Source organism: Delphinus delphis, chromosome X (genome assembly GCF_949987515.2).
Source record: "Delphinus delphis chromosome X, mDelDel1.2, whole genome shotgun sequence".
Lineage (NCBI taxonomy): Eukaryota > Metazoa > Chordata > Mammalia > Artiodactyla > Delphinidae > Delphinus > Delphinus delphis.
Window position 1 is genome coordinate 67271158 of NC_082704.1, and position 13788 is coordinate 67284945.

Sequence of the window (13788 nt, forward strand, 5' to 3'; positions counted from 1 at the left end):
GTGGTGTCTACTGTTGCGGAGCACAGGCTCCAGACGTGCAGGCTCTGCGGCCATGGCTCATGGGCCTAGCCGCTCCGTGGCATGTGGGATCTTCCCGGACCGGGGCACGAACCCATGTCCCCTGCATTGGCAGGCGGACTCTCAACCACTGCACCACCAGGGAAGCCCTCAGTCACCTGACTTTAATGAGTGTCTGCTCTAAGACCTGATCCCTACCCCTGTTATCAAGGAGTTCACAGGCAGGTACACAAGCAGGCAGATACACAAATGGATAATTTTTTTAAACAAACTTTTAATTTTAGAGTAGTTTTAGATTTACAGGAATATCACAAAAATAGTACAGAGAGTTCCCATATACCCCACACCTAGTTTCCCCTATTGTTAACATCTTACATTCGTTTGGTACATTAATTACAGTTAATAAACCAATACTGATACATTATTATTAACTAAATCCATACTTTATTTGGATTTCCTTAGTTTTTACCTAATGTCCTTTTTCTGTTCCAGCATCCTATCTAAGACACCACATTACATTTAGTCATCTGTCTCTTTAGGTTCTTCTTGCCTGTGACAGTTTCTTAGACTTGCCGTGTTTTTGATGACCTTGACCGTTTTAAAGAGTACTGATCAGGCAGTTTGTAGACTGTTCCCCCAGCTGGGATTTGTCAATGTATTTTCTCATGATTAGACTGGGGTTTTTGGTTTGGGGCAGGGTTGGGGGGAAGACTACAGAGGTAAAGTACCCTTCTCATTAAATCGTACCAAGGGTACGTACTACCCACATGACTTACCACTGTTGATGTTGACTGTAATCACCTGGCTGGGGTACTGTTTGCCAGGTTTCTTCAGTTTATTTTATTTTTTTTGGTTTTTGGTGGGTTTTTTTTTTTTTGGCTGCACTGCATGGCTTGTGGGATCGAACCATGCCCCCTGCAGTGGAAGCTGGAATCCTAACCACTGGACCACCAGGGAATTCCCAGTTTCTTCACTTTAAAGTTACTCTTTCCCCCACTGCACCTTTCCATACTGTACTCTTTGTAAGGATGTTACTACATGCACTCCACAGCTAAGGAGCAGGAATTATGCTCCATCTTCTTGAGGGTGGAGTATCTACATAAATTATTTGAAATTCTTCTGTATGGGAGATTTGTCTTATCTCCTATATGTATTTATTCACTCATTTATATTAGTATGGACTCATGGATATTTATTTTATACTTTGGGTTATAATCCAGTACTACTTTATTTTGTTGCTCAAATTCTTCGAGCTATGACCATTGGGAGCTCTTTCATTTGGCTCCTGTCTGTCTCTTTGACATACTCCCATCATTGTGGTGTGTTGTTTGTTTTTTTTGTTTGTTTTGAGCACTTCCTTACTTTCTGACAGTACAAGATGCTCCAGGCTCATCTTATAAATTTTTTTTTGAATTTTATTTTACTTTTTATACAGCAGGTTCTTATTAGTTATCTATTTTATACATATTAGTGTATATATGTCAATCCTAATCTCCCAATTCATCCCACCACCACCACACCCTGCCCCTGCCACTTTCCCCCACTTTGGTGTCCATACGTTTGTTCTCTACATCTGTCTCTCTTTCTGCCCTGCAAACCGGTTCATCTGTACCATTTTTCTAGGTTCCACATATATGCGTTAATATACAATATTTGTTTTTCTCTTTCTGGCTTACTTCACTCTGTATGACAGTCTCTAGATCCATCCACGTCTCTACAAATGACCCAGTTTCGTTCTTTTTTATGGCTGAGTAATATTCCACTGTATATATGTACCACATCTTCTTTATCCATTCATCTGTCAGTGGGCATTTAAGTTGCTTCCATGAGCTGGCTATTGTAAATAGTGCTGCAGTGAGCATTGGGGTGCATGTGTCTTTTTGAATTATAGTTTTCTCTGGGTATATGCCCAGTAGTGGGATTGCTGGGTCATATGGTAATTCTATTTTTAGTTTTTTAAGGAACCTCCATACTGTTCTCCATAGTGGCTGTATCAATTTACATTCCCACCAACAGTGCAAGAGGGTTCCCTTTTCTCCACACCCTCTCCAGCATTTGTTGTTTGTAGATTTTCTGATGATGCCCATTCCAACTGGTGTGAGGTGATACCTCATTGTAGTTTTGATTTGCATTTCTCTAATAATTAGTGATGTTGAGCAGCTTTTCATGTGCATCTTGGCCATCTGTATGTCTTCTTTGGAGAAATGTCTATTTAGGTCTTCTGCCCAGTTTTTGATTGGGTTGTTTGTTTTTTTAATATTGAGCTGCGTGAGCTGTTTATATATTTTGGAGATTAATCCTTTGTCCATTGATTCATTTGCAAATATTTTCTCCCATTCTGAGCGTTGTCTTTTCATCTTTTTGTATGTAGTTTCCTTTGCTTTGCAAAAGCCTTTAAGTTTCATTAGGTCCCATTTGTTTATTTTTGTTTTTATTTCCATTACTCTAGGAGGTGGATCAAAAAAGATTTTGCTGTGATTTATGTCAAAGAGTGTTCTTCCTGTGTTTTCCTCTAAGAGTTTTATAGTGTCTAGTCTTACATTTAGGTCTCTAATCCATTTTGAGTTTATTTTTGTGTATGGTGTTAGGGAGTGTTCTAATTTCATTAGTTTACGTGTAGCTGTCCAGTTTTCCCAGCACGACTTATTGAAGAGGCTACCTTTTCTCCACTGTATATTCTTGCCTCCTTTATCAAAGATATCAAAGATACAATAGCCAGGAGATGGATACAACCTACGTGTCCATCATCGGATGAATGGATAAAGAAGATGTGGCACATGTATATAATGGAATATTAGCCATAAAAAGAAACGAAATTGAGTTATTTGTAGTGAGGTGGATGGACCTAGAGTCTGTCATACAGAGTGAAGTAAGTCAGAAAGAGAAAGACAAATACCATATGCTAACACATATATATGGAATCTAAGAAAAAAAAATGTCATGAAGAACCCAGGCTAAGACAGGAATAAAAACACAGACCTACTAGAGAATGGAATTGAGGATATGGGCGGGGGAAGGGTAAGCTGTGACAAAGTGAGAGAGTGGCATGGACATATATACACTACCAAATGTAAAATAGATAACTAGTGGGAAGCAGCCGCATAGCACGGGGAGATCAGCTCGGTGCTTTGTGACCACCTAGAGGGGTGGGATAGGGAGGGTGGGAGGGAGGGAGATGTGAGGGGGAAGGGATATGGGAACATATGTGTGTATGTGACTGATTCACTTTATTATGAAGCAGAAACTAGCACACCATTGTAAAGCAATTATACTCCAATAAAGATATAAAAAAAACCCCAATGCAGCCATAAATAAATCAATAAATAAATCAATAAATAGATTAATTTAAAAAAAAGAATGAGTTCATTGAGGTAAGCTTGGTGAAAGGAGAGGAGTGTACTCCAGAAAAGATGGGGTGAGCTTACGCTTTAGAGGTCATAACACTGTATAACGGGCATAAGGGGTTAAAATAAAATGTTTGAGGCAGGAGGTGGCAGAAGTTAAGGCAGGGAGGTCAGCAGTTCCTGGCTGTATCAGTCAGGGCTTGGAATGCCAAGCTAAGGAGCTTAAACTTCATTCTGTAGGCCATAGGAAGCCACTGAAGATTTTTTTTTTTTTTTGGCTGCTTTGGGTCTTGCTGTGTATGGGCTTTCTCTAGTTGTGGCGAGCGGTGGCTACTTTTCGTTGTGGTGCTCGGGCTTCTCATAGTGGTGGCTTCTCTTGTTGCGGAGCACAGGCCCTAGAGCACACAGGCTTCAGCAGTTGCGGTGCGTAGGCTCAGTAGTTGTGGCTCGTGGGTTGTAGAGCGCAGGCTCAGTAGTTGTGGCGCACGGGGTTAGTTGCTCTGTGGCATGTGGGATCTTCCCGGACCAGGGATCGAATCCGTGTCCCCTGCATTGGCAGGCGGATTCTTAACCACTGCGCCACCAGGGAAGTCCCAAGATTTTTGTTGTTGTTGTTAACAGCTTTGTTGAGGTATCATTCTCATACCATACATTTCACTGATTTATAATATACAATTTAATAATTTTTAGTATATTCACAGAGTTGTGCACCCATCACCACAGTTAGTTTTAGAACATTTTTATCACCCTGAAAGAAATTCCTTACCCTGTAGCCATCATACGTACCACCCCCAAGTCCATGAATCCCCCAGCACCCCCAGCCCCTGGCAACTACTAATCTACTTTTTCTGTGAATTTGTGTGTTCTGGACATTTCATATAAATGGAATCATAAAATGTGTGGCCTTTCGTGACTGGCTTTTTCTTTTGGATGTATAGTTGATATACAATATGTAAATTACAGATGTATGATATAGTGATTCACAATTTTCAAAGGTTATACTCCATTTATAGTTATTATAAAATATTGGCTATATTCCCTGTGTTGTACAATATATCATTGTAGCTTATTTTATACCTAATAGTTTGTACCTTTTAATCCCCTACCCCTATATTGTCCCTCCCCCATCCCTCTCCCCACTGGTAACCACTAGTGTGTTCTGCATCTGTGAGTGACTGGCTTATTATTTCATGCAGCTAAATGTTTCCACGACTGATTCATGCTGTAGCGTGAATCAGTATTTCATTCCTTTTTATGGCTGCATAATATTCCATTGTGTGGATATACCACATTTTAATCTATTCATCAGTTGATGGACATTTGTGTTATTTCCCCTTTTGGCTTTGTGAATAATATAATACTGCTATGAACATTCATGTACAAGATTTTCTGTGATCAAATGTTTTCATTTCTCTTGAGTATGTACCTGGGAGTAGAATTTCTAAATCACATGGTAACTCTATGTGTAACTTTTTGAGGAACCGACAGACTAATTTCCAAAGCAGCTGCACCATTTTACCTTCCTACCAATAGTGTTATAGAGTTCCAGTTTTTCCACATTGCTCTCAACACTTGGTATTTTCTCTCTGTTTGATTCTAGCCATCCTAATGGGCATGAAGTGGTATCATTGTGATTTTGGTTTGCATTTCCCCTGATGACTAATGATGTTGAGCATCTTTTCATATGGTTATTGGCTATTTGTATATCTTCTTTGGAGAAATGTCTAGTCAGATCCTTTGACCACCTTAATTGGGTTATTTGTCTCTTTTTTTTTTTGGCCATGCTGCGCAGCTTGTGGGATCCTAGTTCCCTGACCAGGGATCGAACTCGGGGCCACAGCACTGAAAGCGCTGAGTCCTGGCCACTGGACCACCAGAGAAGTCCCTATTTGTCTTTTAATTATTGAGTTCTTAGAGTTCTTTATATATTCTAGGTACAAATCCTTTATCCAGGTACAAGATTTGCAAGTATTTTCTCTCATTCCTTGGGTTGTCTTTTCACTTTCTTCATGGTATCCTTTGAAGCACAAAAGCTTTTAGCTGTTTTTTAAAAAATATTTATTTATTTATTTGGCTGTACCAGGTCTTAGTTGTGGCATGCAGGCTCTTCAGTTGTGGCATGCATGTGGGATCTAGTTCCCCGACCAGGGATCAACCCGGGTCCCCTGCATTGGGAGCATGGAGTCCTATCCACTGGACCACCAGGGAAGTCCCCAAGTTTTTAGCTTTTATGAAGCCTAATTTATTTTTCCCTTTGGTTGCTTGTGTGTTTGGCATCATATCTAAGAAACCATTGCCAAATCCAAGGTCATGGAGATTTATACTTATATTTTCTTCTAAGAGTTTTATAGTTTTAGCGCTTATATTTAGGTCTTTGATTCATTTTGAATTAATTTTTGTGTATGGTGTGAGGTTGGGGACTACTTTCATTCTTTTGCACATGGGTATTTAGTTGAAAAGACTATCCTTTTCTCAGTGAATTGTTATGGCATCCTTTCAAAATCTTATCAACTGTAAACCACTGAAGAATTTTAAGCAGAAGAGTGACGATTTCTTTTATGTTTTAAGACAATATCACTGGCTGCTATGTAGAGAATGTATTGGAGGGGCCAAGAGTGGATGTAGGGAGACCAGTGAGTAGGAAGTTGCAGTTATCCAATCCAGAGATGATGGTGACTTGGACCACAGTAGTAGTAGAGATGGGAGAGAAAGACACAGGTTATATTTGTTTTTGTTTGTTTGTTTTTTAACATCTTTATTGGAGTATAATTGCTTTACACTGGTGTGTTAGTTTCTGCTGTATAACAAAGTGAATCAGCTATACATATACATACATCCCCATATCTACTCCCTCTTGCATCTCCCTCCCACCCCTCTAGGTGGACACAAAGTACCGAGCTGATCTCCCTTTGCGATGCAGCTGCTTCCCACTAGCTATCTGTTTTACATTTGTTAGTATATATATGTCCATGCCACTCTCTCACTTCGTCCCAGCTTACCCTTCCCCCTCCCCGTGTCCTCAAGTCCATTCTCTCTGTTTGCATCTTTATTCCTGTCCTGCCCCTAGGTTCTTCAGAACCATTTTTTTTTCTTTTTTAGATTCCATATATATGTGTTAGCATATGGTATTTATTTTTCTCTGACTTACTTCACTCTGTATGACAGTCTCTAGGTCCATCCACCTTGCTACACGTAACTCAATCTCATTTCTTTTTATGGCTGAGTAATATTCCATTGTATATATGTGCCACATCTTTTTTTTTTTTTTTTTTTTTTTGCGGTACGCGGGCCTCTCACTGTTGTGGCCTCTCCCGTTGCGGAGCACAGGCTCCGGACGCGCAGGCTCAGCAGCCATGGCTCACGGGCCTAGCCGCTCCTTGGCCTGTGGGATCTTCCTGGACCGGGGCACGAACCTGTGTCCCCTGCATCGGCAGGTGGACTCTCAACTACGGCGCCACCAGGGAAGCCCTGCCACATCTTCTTTATCCATTCATCTGTCAATGGACACTTAGTTTGCTTCCATGTCCTGGCTATTGTAAATAGAGCTGCAGTGAACATTGTGGTACATGACTCTTTTTGAATTATGGTTTTCTCAGGGTATATGCCCAGTAGCGGGATTGCTGGGTCATATGGTAGTTCTATTTTTAGTTTTTTAAGGAACCTCCATACTGTTCTCCATAGTGGCTGTATCAATTTACATTCCCACCAACAGTACAAGAGGCTTCCCTTTTCTCCACACCCTCTCCAGCATTTATTGTTTGTAGATTTTTTGATGATGGCCATTCTGACTGGTGTGAGGTAATACCTCACTGTAGTTTTGATTTGCATTTCTCTAATGACTAGTGATGTTGAGCATCCTTTCATGTGTTTGTTGGCAATCTGTATATCTTCTTTGGAGAAATGTCTATTTAGGTCTTCGGCCCATTTTTGGATTGGGTTGCTTGTTTTTTTGATATTGAGCTGCATGAGCTGCTTGTATATTTTGGAGATTAATCCTTTGTCAGTTGCTTCATTTGCAAATATTTTCTCCCATTCTGAGGGCTGTCTTTTCATCTTGTTTTTAGTTTCCTTTGCTGTGCAAAAGCTTTTAAGTTTCATCAGGTCCCATTTATTTTTGTTTTTATTTCCATTTCTCTAGGAAGTGGGTCAGAAAGGATCTTGCTGTGATTTATGTTATGGAGTGTTCTGCCTATGTTTTCCTCTAAGAGTTTTATAGTGTCTGGCCTTATAGTTAAGTCTTTAATCTATTTTATTTTTGTGTACAGTGTTAGGGAGTGTTCTAATTTCATTCTTTTACATGTAGTTGTCCAGTTTTCCCAGCACCACTTACTGAAGAGACTGTCTTTTCTCCATTGTATATTCTTGCCTCCTTTATCAAAGATAAGGTGACCATATGTGTGTGGGTTTATCTCTGAGCTTTCTATCCTGTTCCATTGATCTATATTTCTGTTTTGACACAGGTTATATTTGGAAAATAAAGTTAGTAGGGCTTGGGGGACTGTTGGCTAAGGGGTGAGGTGGTTAAAAAGAGGGAGAAGTCAAGGATGACTCATATCTGGTTTGGAGATCAAGGATGATCTTTCTATTTCTAGCTTATATGGCTAAGTGGATGGTAGTGTCATTTATTACCACACAAATGGGGAAGCATGTTTATTTATTTATGCATTCATGCATGCTGCACCAGGTCCCAGTTGTGGCACACAGGATCTTAGTTGTGGCATGCAGCCTTCTTGGTTGCAGCATGCAGACTCTTAGTTGTGGTATCCATGTGGGATCTAGTTCCCCAACCAGGGATCGAACCCGGACCCCCTGCATTGGGAGCACAAAGTCTTAGCCACTGGACCACCAGGGAAGTCCCGAGAAGCACGTTTTAAGAGGGGAAATAATAAGTTTAATTTGGGATTAATTGAATTGGAGGTGCATGTGAAACTTTCAAGTGGAGATGTCCAGAAGGTAATTGGAATATGGGTCTAGACTAGAGCTTGAGGGCAAGCCCTGGGTTGGAGAAAGTGCTTTAGGAGTTATGAGCACATAGGTGGGAGTGGAACCTCTGGGAGACGATGAGGAAAGAGTAAAAGGAGTGAGAAGAGGGCCCAGGACTGAGCCCTTGCGGAGGAAGAATAGGAGCCTAAGAAGGACACAGAGAAGAAAGGGCCAGCGATGGGGGAGGAAACCAGGTGGAATCTACAGGAATCTGGTGGAAGGAGGGAATTGTAAGGAGAGAGTAATCAATAGTGTGAATAGAGGTCCAGAAAAATAAGGTCCGAGAAGTGCCCATGTATCTTCCTGTTTCGATGCTCCCACAATATAGGTTGGTTGGTTTGTTACTGTATGTGCAATAACCTTTCCACATACATTTCCTACAACTAATGCGTGAAGTTGTTACTGGCAGTGTCTGGTGGATATTTGTGTCTTCTTAAGTGGTGCCAGCTTTCATTGGCATCTTCTGTGCTCATCTTTCCCATCCTGAATTGAGGATATTGAAAGCTCAACTGTGGCTTGGATTCCAAAATGGACTCTAAAGTGTTCTTAGACTAAATGTTCAATCCGTTTCCTTTCTTTCTAATCTTCTACCTATCAATCTCTCTCTATATATATCTTTTTTTAAACTTTTTTTTTTTTTTTTTTACAGATACGTGAAAGAGGCCAAAGCAGCAACTAAGAATGGAGATCTGGAAGAAGCACTTAAACTTTTCAATTTGGCAAAGGACATTTTTCCCAATGAAAAGGTGATGAGCAGAATCCAAAAACTACAGGAAGCCTTGGAGGAGTTGGCAGAACATGGAGATGATGAATTCACGGATGTGTGCAACTCTGGCCTGCTGCTCTATCGAGAACTGCACAACCAACTATTTGAGTACCAGAAGGAAGGTGTAGCTTTCCTCTATAGCCTGTATAGGGATGGAAGGAGAGGTGGTATTCTGGCAGATGATATGGGATTAGGAAAGACTGTTCAAATCATCGCTTTCCTTTCTGGTATGTTTGATGCTTCACTTGTGAACCATGTGCTACTGATCATGCCAACCAGTCTCATCAGCACGTGGCTAAAAGAATTTGTCAAGTGGACCCCAGGAATGAGAGTCAAAACCTTTCACGGTCCTAGCAAGGATGAACGTACCAGAAACCTCAGTCGGATTCAGCAAAGGAATGGTGTCATTATCACCACATACCAAATGTTAATCAATAATTGGCAGCAACTTTCCAGCTTGAATGGCCAAGAGTTTGTGTGGGACTATGTCATCCTTGATGAAGCACATAAAATAAAAACCTCATCTACCAAGTCAGCAATATGTGCTCGTGCAATTCCTGCCAGTAATCGCATCCTCCTCACAGGAACCCCGATCCAGAATAATTTACAAGAACTGTGGTCCCTGTTTGATTTTGCTTGTCAAGGGTCCCTGCTAGGAACATTAAAAACTTTTAAAATGGAGTACGAAAATCCTATTACTAGAGCAAGAGAGAAGGATGCTACCCCAGGGGAAAAAGCCTTGGGATTTAAAATATCTGAAAACTTAATGGCAATCATAAAGCCCTATTTTCTTAGGAGGACTAAAGAAGAGGTACAGAAGAAAAAGTCAAGCAACCCAGAGGTCCAGCTTAGTGAAAAGAGTCCAGATGTTGGTGTCATATGTGAAATGCCTTCCCTTTCCAGAAAAAATGATTTAATTATTTGGATACGTCTTGTACCTTTACAGGAAGAAATATACAGGAAATTTGTGTCTCTAGATCATATCAAGGAGTTGTTAATGGAGACACGCTCACCTTTGGCTGAGCTAGGTGTCTTAAAGAAGCTCTGTGATCATCCTAGGCTGCTATCTGCACGGGCTTGTGGTTTGCTGAATCTAGGAGCTGTCAAATTCTCTGTTCAAGATGAAATTGAAGGGGAAGATTCCTCAGATGTGGACCATATTGATCAAATAAGTGATGATGCACTGATGGAAGAATCTGGAAAAATGATATTTCTAATGGACCTGCTTAACAGACTGCGAGACGAAGGGCATCAAACTCTGGTGTTTTGCCAGTCAAGACGAATTCTAAACATCATCGAACGCCTGTTAAAGAATAGGCACTTTAAGATATTGAGAATCGATGGAACAGTTACTCATCTTGTGGAACGAGAAAGAAGAATTAGCTTATTCCAGAAAAATAAAGATTACTCTGTTTTTCTGCTTACCACTCAAGTAGGTGGTGTTGGCTTAACACTAACCGCAGCAAGTAGAGTGGTCATCTTTGACCCTAGCTGGAATCCTGCAACTGATGCTCAAGCTGTGGATAGAGTTTACCGAATTGGACAAAAAGAAAATGTTGTAGTTTATAGGTTAATCACTTGTGGAACTGTAGAGGAAAAAATATACAGAAGACAGGTTTTCAAGGACTCATTAATAAGACAAACTACTGGTGATAAGAAGAACCCTTTCCGATATTTTAGTAAACAAGAATTGAGAGAGCTCTTTACAATTGAGGATTTTCAGAACTCTGCAACCCAGATGCAGCTTCAGTCTTTGCATGCTGCTCAGAGGAGATCTGATAAGAAACTAGATGAACATATTGACTTCCTGCACTCTTTGAGGATAGCTGGAATCTCAGACCATGATTTGATGTACACACATGACCTATCTGTTAAAGAAGAGCTTGATGTGATCGAAGACTCTCACTATATTCAGCAAAGGGTTCAGAAAGCTCAATTCCTTGTTGAATCCGAGTCTCAAAATACAGAGTTCTTAATGGAAAGACAAAAAGCTGGAAATGAGGGGATATGGCTGAGAGAACCTGTATTTCTTTCTCAAACAAAGAAGAAATGCCATGAATTAAATAAACCACAGCCTCGGCCTTCACCTCTTCTACCAACTTACCACACCCAGGAAGAAGAAATCAGTCACCAAATGGCAAGTGTAATCATTGAGGATCTGCCCGAAGAGAGTGAAAAACAAGATCTCGCCAGGAGAAAGATGAACGTTACCATCCCACAAGATGGTAGGCACCCGTGTGCAAGTACATTTGATGCTGATTTTGTAGCTACTTTACCCAAGGGGTGTGAAGATGTAGAAGAGATTTGGACTGACTCTGTATCAGGAATGGCTCTCCAAAAAGAGGCATCGCAAGAGGGGCCTATGCGGGAGGCACAGCAAGAAAGCCCTCAGGGAAGTTTCAATTTTTTACCTAGCAAGTCAGTCAGAGCTGATCTTGGGCCAAATCTAGATCAACTAGAGGAGGATGAGATTTTACATCACTGCAATCCCTGGCCTGCTAATCCCGAAATAAAGGAATATCAAAGGCCAGAATCAAATGTATCTGTTATTAAGATAGCTGATGATGACTTAGCAGCAGCCCACAGTGCACTACAGGATGCTCAAGTGAATGAGGCCAAGTTGGAAGAGGAACCTTTAGCATCTTCAGCACAGTATGCATGTGACTTCAATCTTTTCTTGGAAGATTCTGCAGACAATGGACAAAATTTTTCCAGTCAGTCTTTGGAGCATGTGGAGAAAGAAAATAGCTTGTGTGGCTCTGCAGCTAATTCCAGAGCAGAGTCTGTGCATAGCAAAGCATGTCTCAGTGTGGATCTTTCTGAGAAAGATGATGAGCCAGAAGAAGTAGTAGTTAATGTGAAAGTCAGAAGAAAAGCTAGATGTATCGATTCAGACGATGAAGTTGAACATGATACTTTTATTACAGATACTTCAGGCACAAACCCATTCAACACATCTCCCTTCCCGTTTTTATCTGTAAAACAATTTGATGCCTCAACTCCCAAAAATGACATCAGTCCACCTGGAAGGTTCTTTTCACCTAAAATATCTGATAGTTTAAATAAGTCTATAAACTCTAGAAGATCCCTGGCTTCTAGGAGGTCTCTTATTAATGTGGTTTTAGACCATGTGGAGGATATGGAGGAAAGACTTGACAATAGCAGTGAAGCAAAGGTTGCTGAAGATTACCTGGAGGAAGGAGCGGAGGAAAGCAGTGGTGAAGCCCCAGAGCATACAGAAGAAGATCCTTCCAGAGAAACACTGTCTTCAGAAAATAAGTCTAGCTGGTTAAGTACACCTAAGCCTGGTGCTCTGGCTCAGGAGACCTTTCCTGGTGACCCTGAGCCTTTGTCTGGTGGACAGTTGGTTGACTCTCCCCAGGATGAGGCACTGGAAGCTGCAGACGACTATGAGACTCTTGTCTTGCGTGGAAAAGAACTGAAAGAGTGTGGAAAAATACAGGAAGCCTTAGACTGCTTAGTTAAAGCACTTGACATAAAAAGCTCAGATTCTGAAGTCATGCTCATGACTTTAAGTTTGTATAAGCAACTTAATAAAACTTGAGAATATAACCTGTTTATTGTATTTTAAAGCAAAACTGAGTATAAGGTAATTTGTTCCCATAATTGGATTCTTTGGGAGCATGAAGCATTCAGGCTTAAGGTGAGAGAAGTCAAAAAGGGAGTTTTTGTTTCCAACTTTTTTTTTGTAAATTTTGCCTTTACCACCTACTCCTGCTTTCTCCTATACATATATTCTGGTATTCTGAGCACGAGGTTAATATTTCTTTACTCAAATATTCTTGTATTTTTCTTTTAGGCATACTCTATAAACGTAATAGAACTGTGTTATTTCTAGAGAAATTTTTGTAACATTACTCTGGCCATTTTAAATTTTATTCTGAAAATGATCAATTTTGTATATCACAGTTCAGATAATATTAAAGTTACTTTTCATTTACTTTCTTTCACTGAGATGATTGATATTGGCAAATGCATATAAAAATTCGTTTAGGCAGAAGTTTGTCATTAGTATTCCAGATCTAAGACCCACTTAACATGCTATTGTAGGCTCTCGGTTCACTATAGCCGAAGACTAGGATAAGCTACCTGGTGCTGGGCTTCTTTATCACAGGTACCCTACCCTGGAGTCCCTTTGCCTACCATTTGGCCATCCTTTACTCACCACCAGCTGCATTCTGACACATGCTAGCACATTGTACCTTTGGGTTGTAGACTGAAAAGGAGTTAGTTTGGTTCCCTCCCAGAAACATAAAGTGCAGCACAGCACTCTGTGCTCTGTCACTGGAGAATTTATCAAGTACGGACTATGTATTAGGTACTCTACACAGGTTTCTTGTTTAATCCTTTGAGGTCGAGGGTAGCATTTCCATTTTTTAGTTGAGGAAATGGCTCAGTGAGGCTGTGACCTGCCCAAGATCACACAGTAAGGGGTGAAATGGATTGTTAACCGTGTGTTACCTAGTGAAAAGCCACTATAATAATTGACCTTTTTTTTTTTTAGCGCTTTAGTTTTTCATTATTTATTTATTTTGGCTGCACTGGATCTGTGTTGCTGTGCACAGGCTCTCTCTAGTTGCGGCGAGCAGTGGCTTCTCTTGTTGCAGAGCACGGGCTCTAGGCATGCGGGCTTCAGTAGTTGTGTGCACGGGCTTA

General features: G+C 40.7%; 1 protein-coding gene across 1 annotated transcript in view; it reads left to right on the forward strand.

The window, feature by feature from the left end:
• ERCC6L (ERCC excision repair 6 like, spindle assembly checkpoint helicase) overlaps positions 1-12984 on the forward strand; it is a 50361-nt gene extending 37377 nt beyond the window's left edge. The window contains exon 2 of the mRNA XM_060002646.1: positions 8995-12984. Coding sequence (XP_059858629.1) covers positions 8995-12676 — 3682 coding nt within the window. The 3' untranslated portion in view covers positions 12677-12984. The remainder of the gene's footprint in view (positions 1-8994) is intronic.
• Positions 12985-13788: the final 804 nt, after the last annotated feature.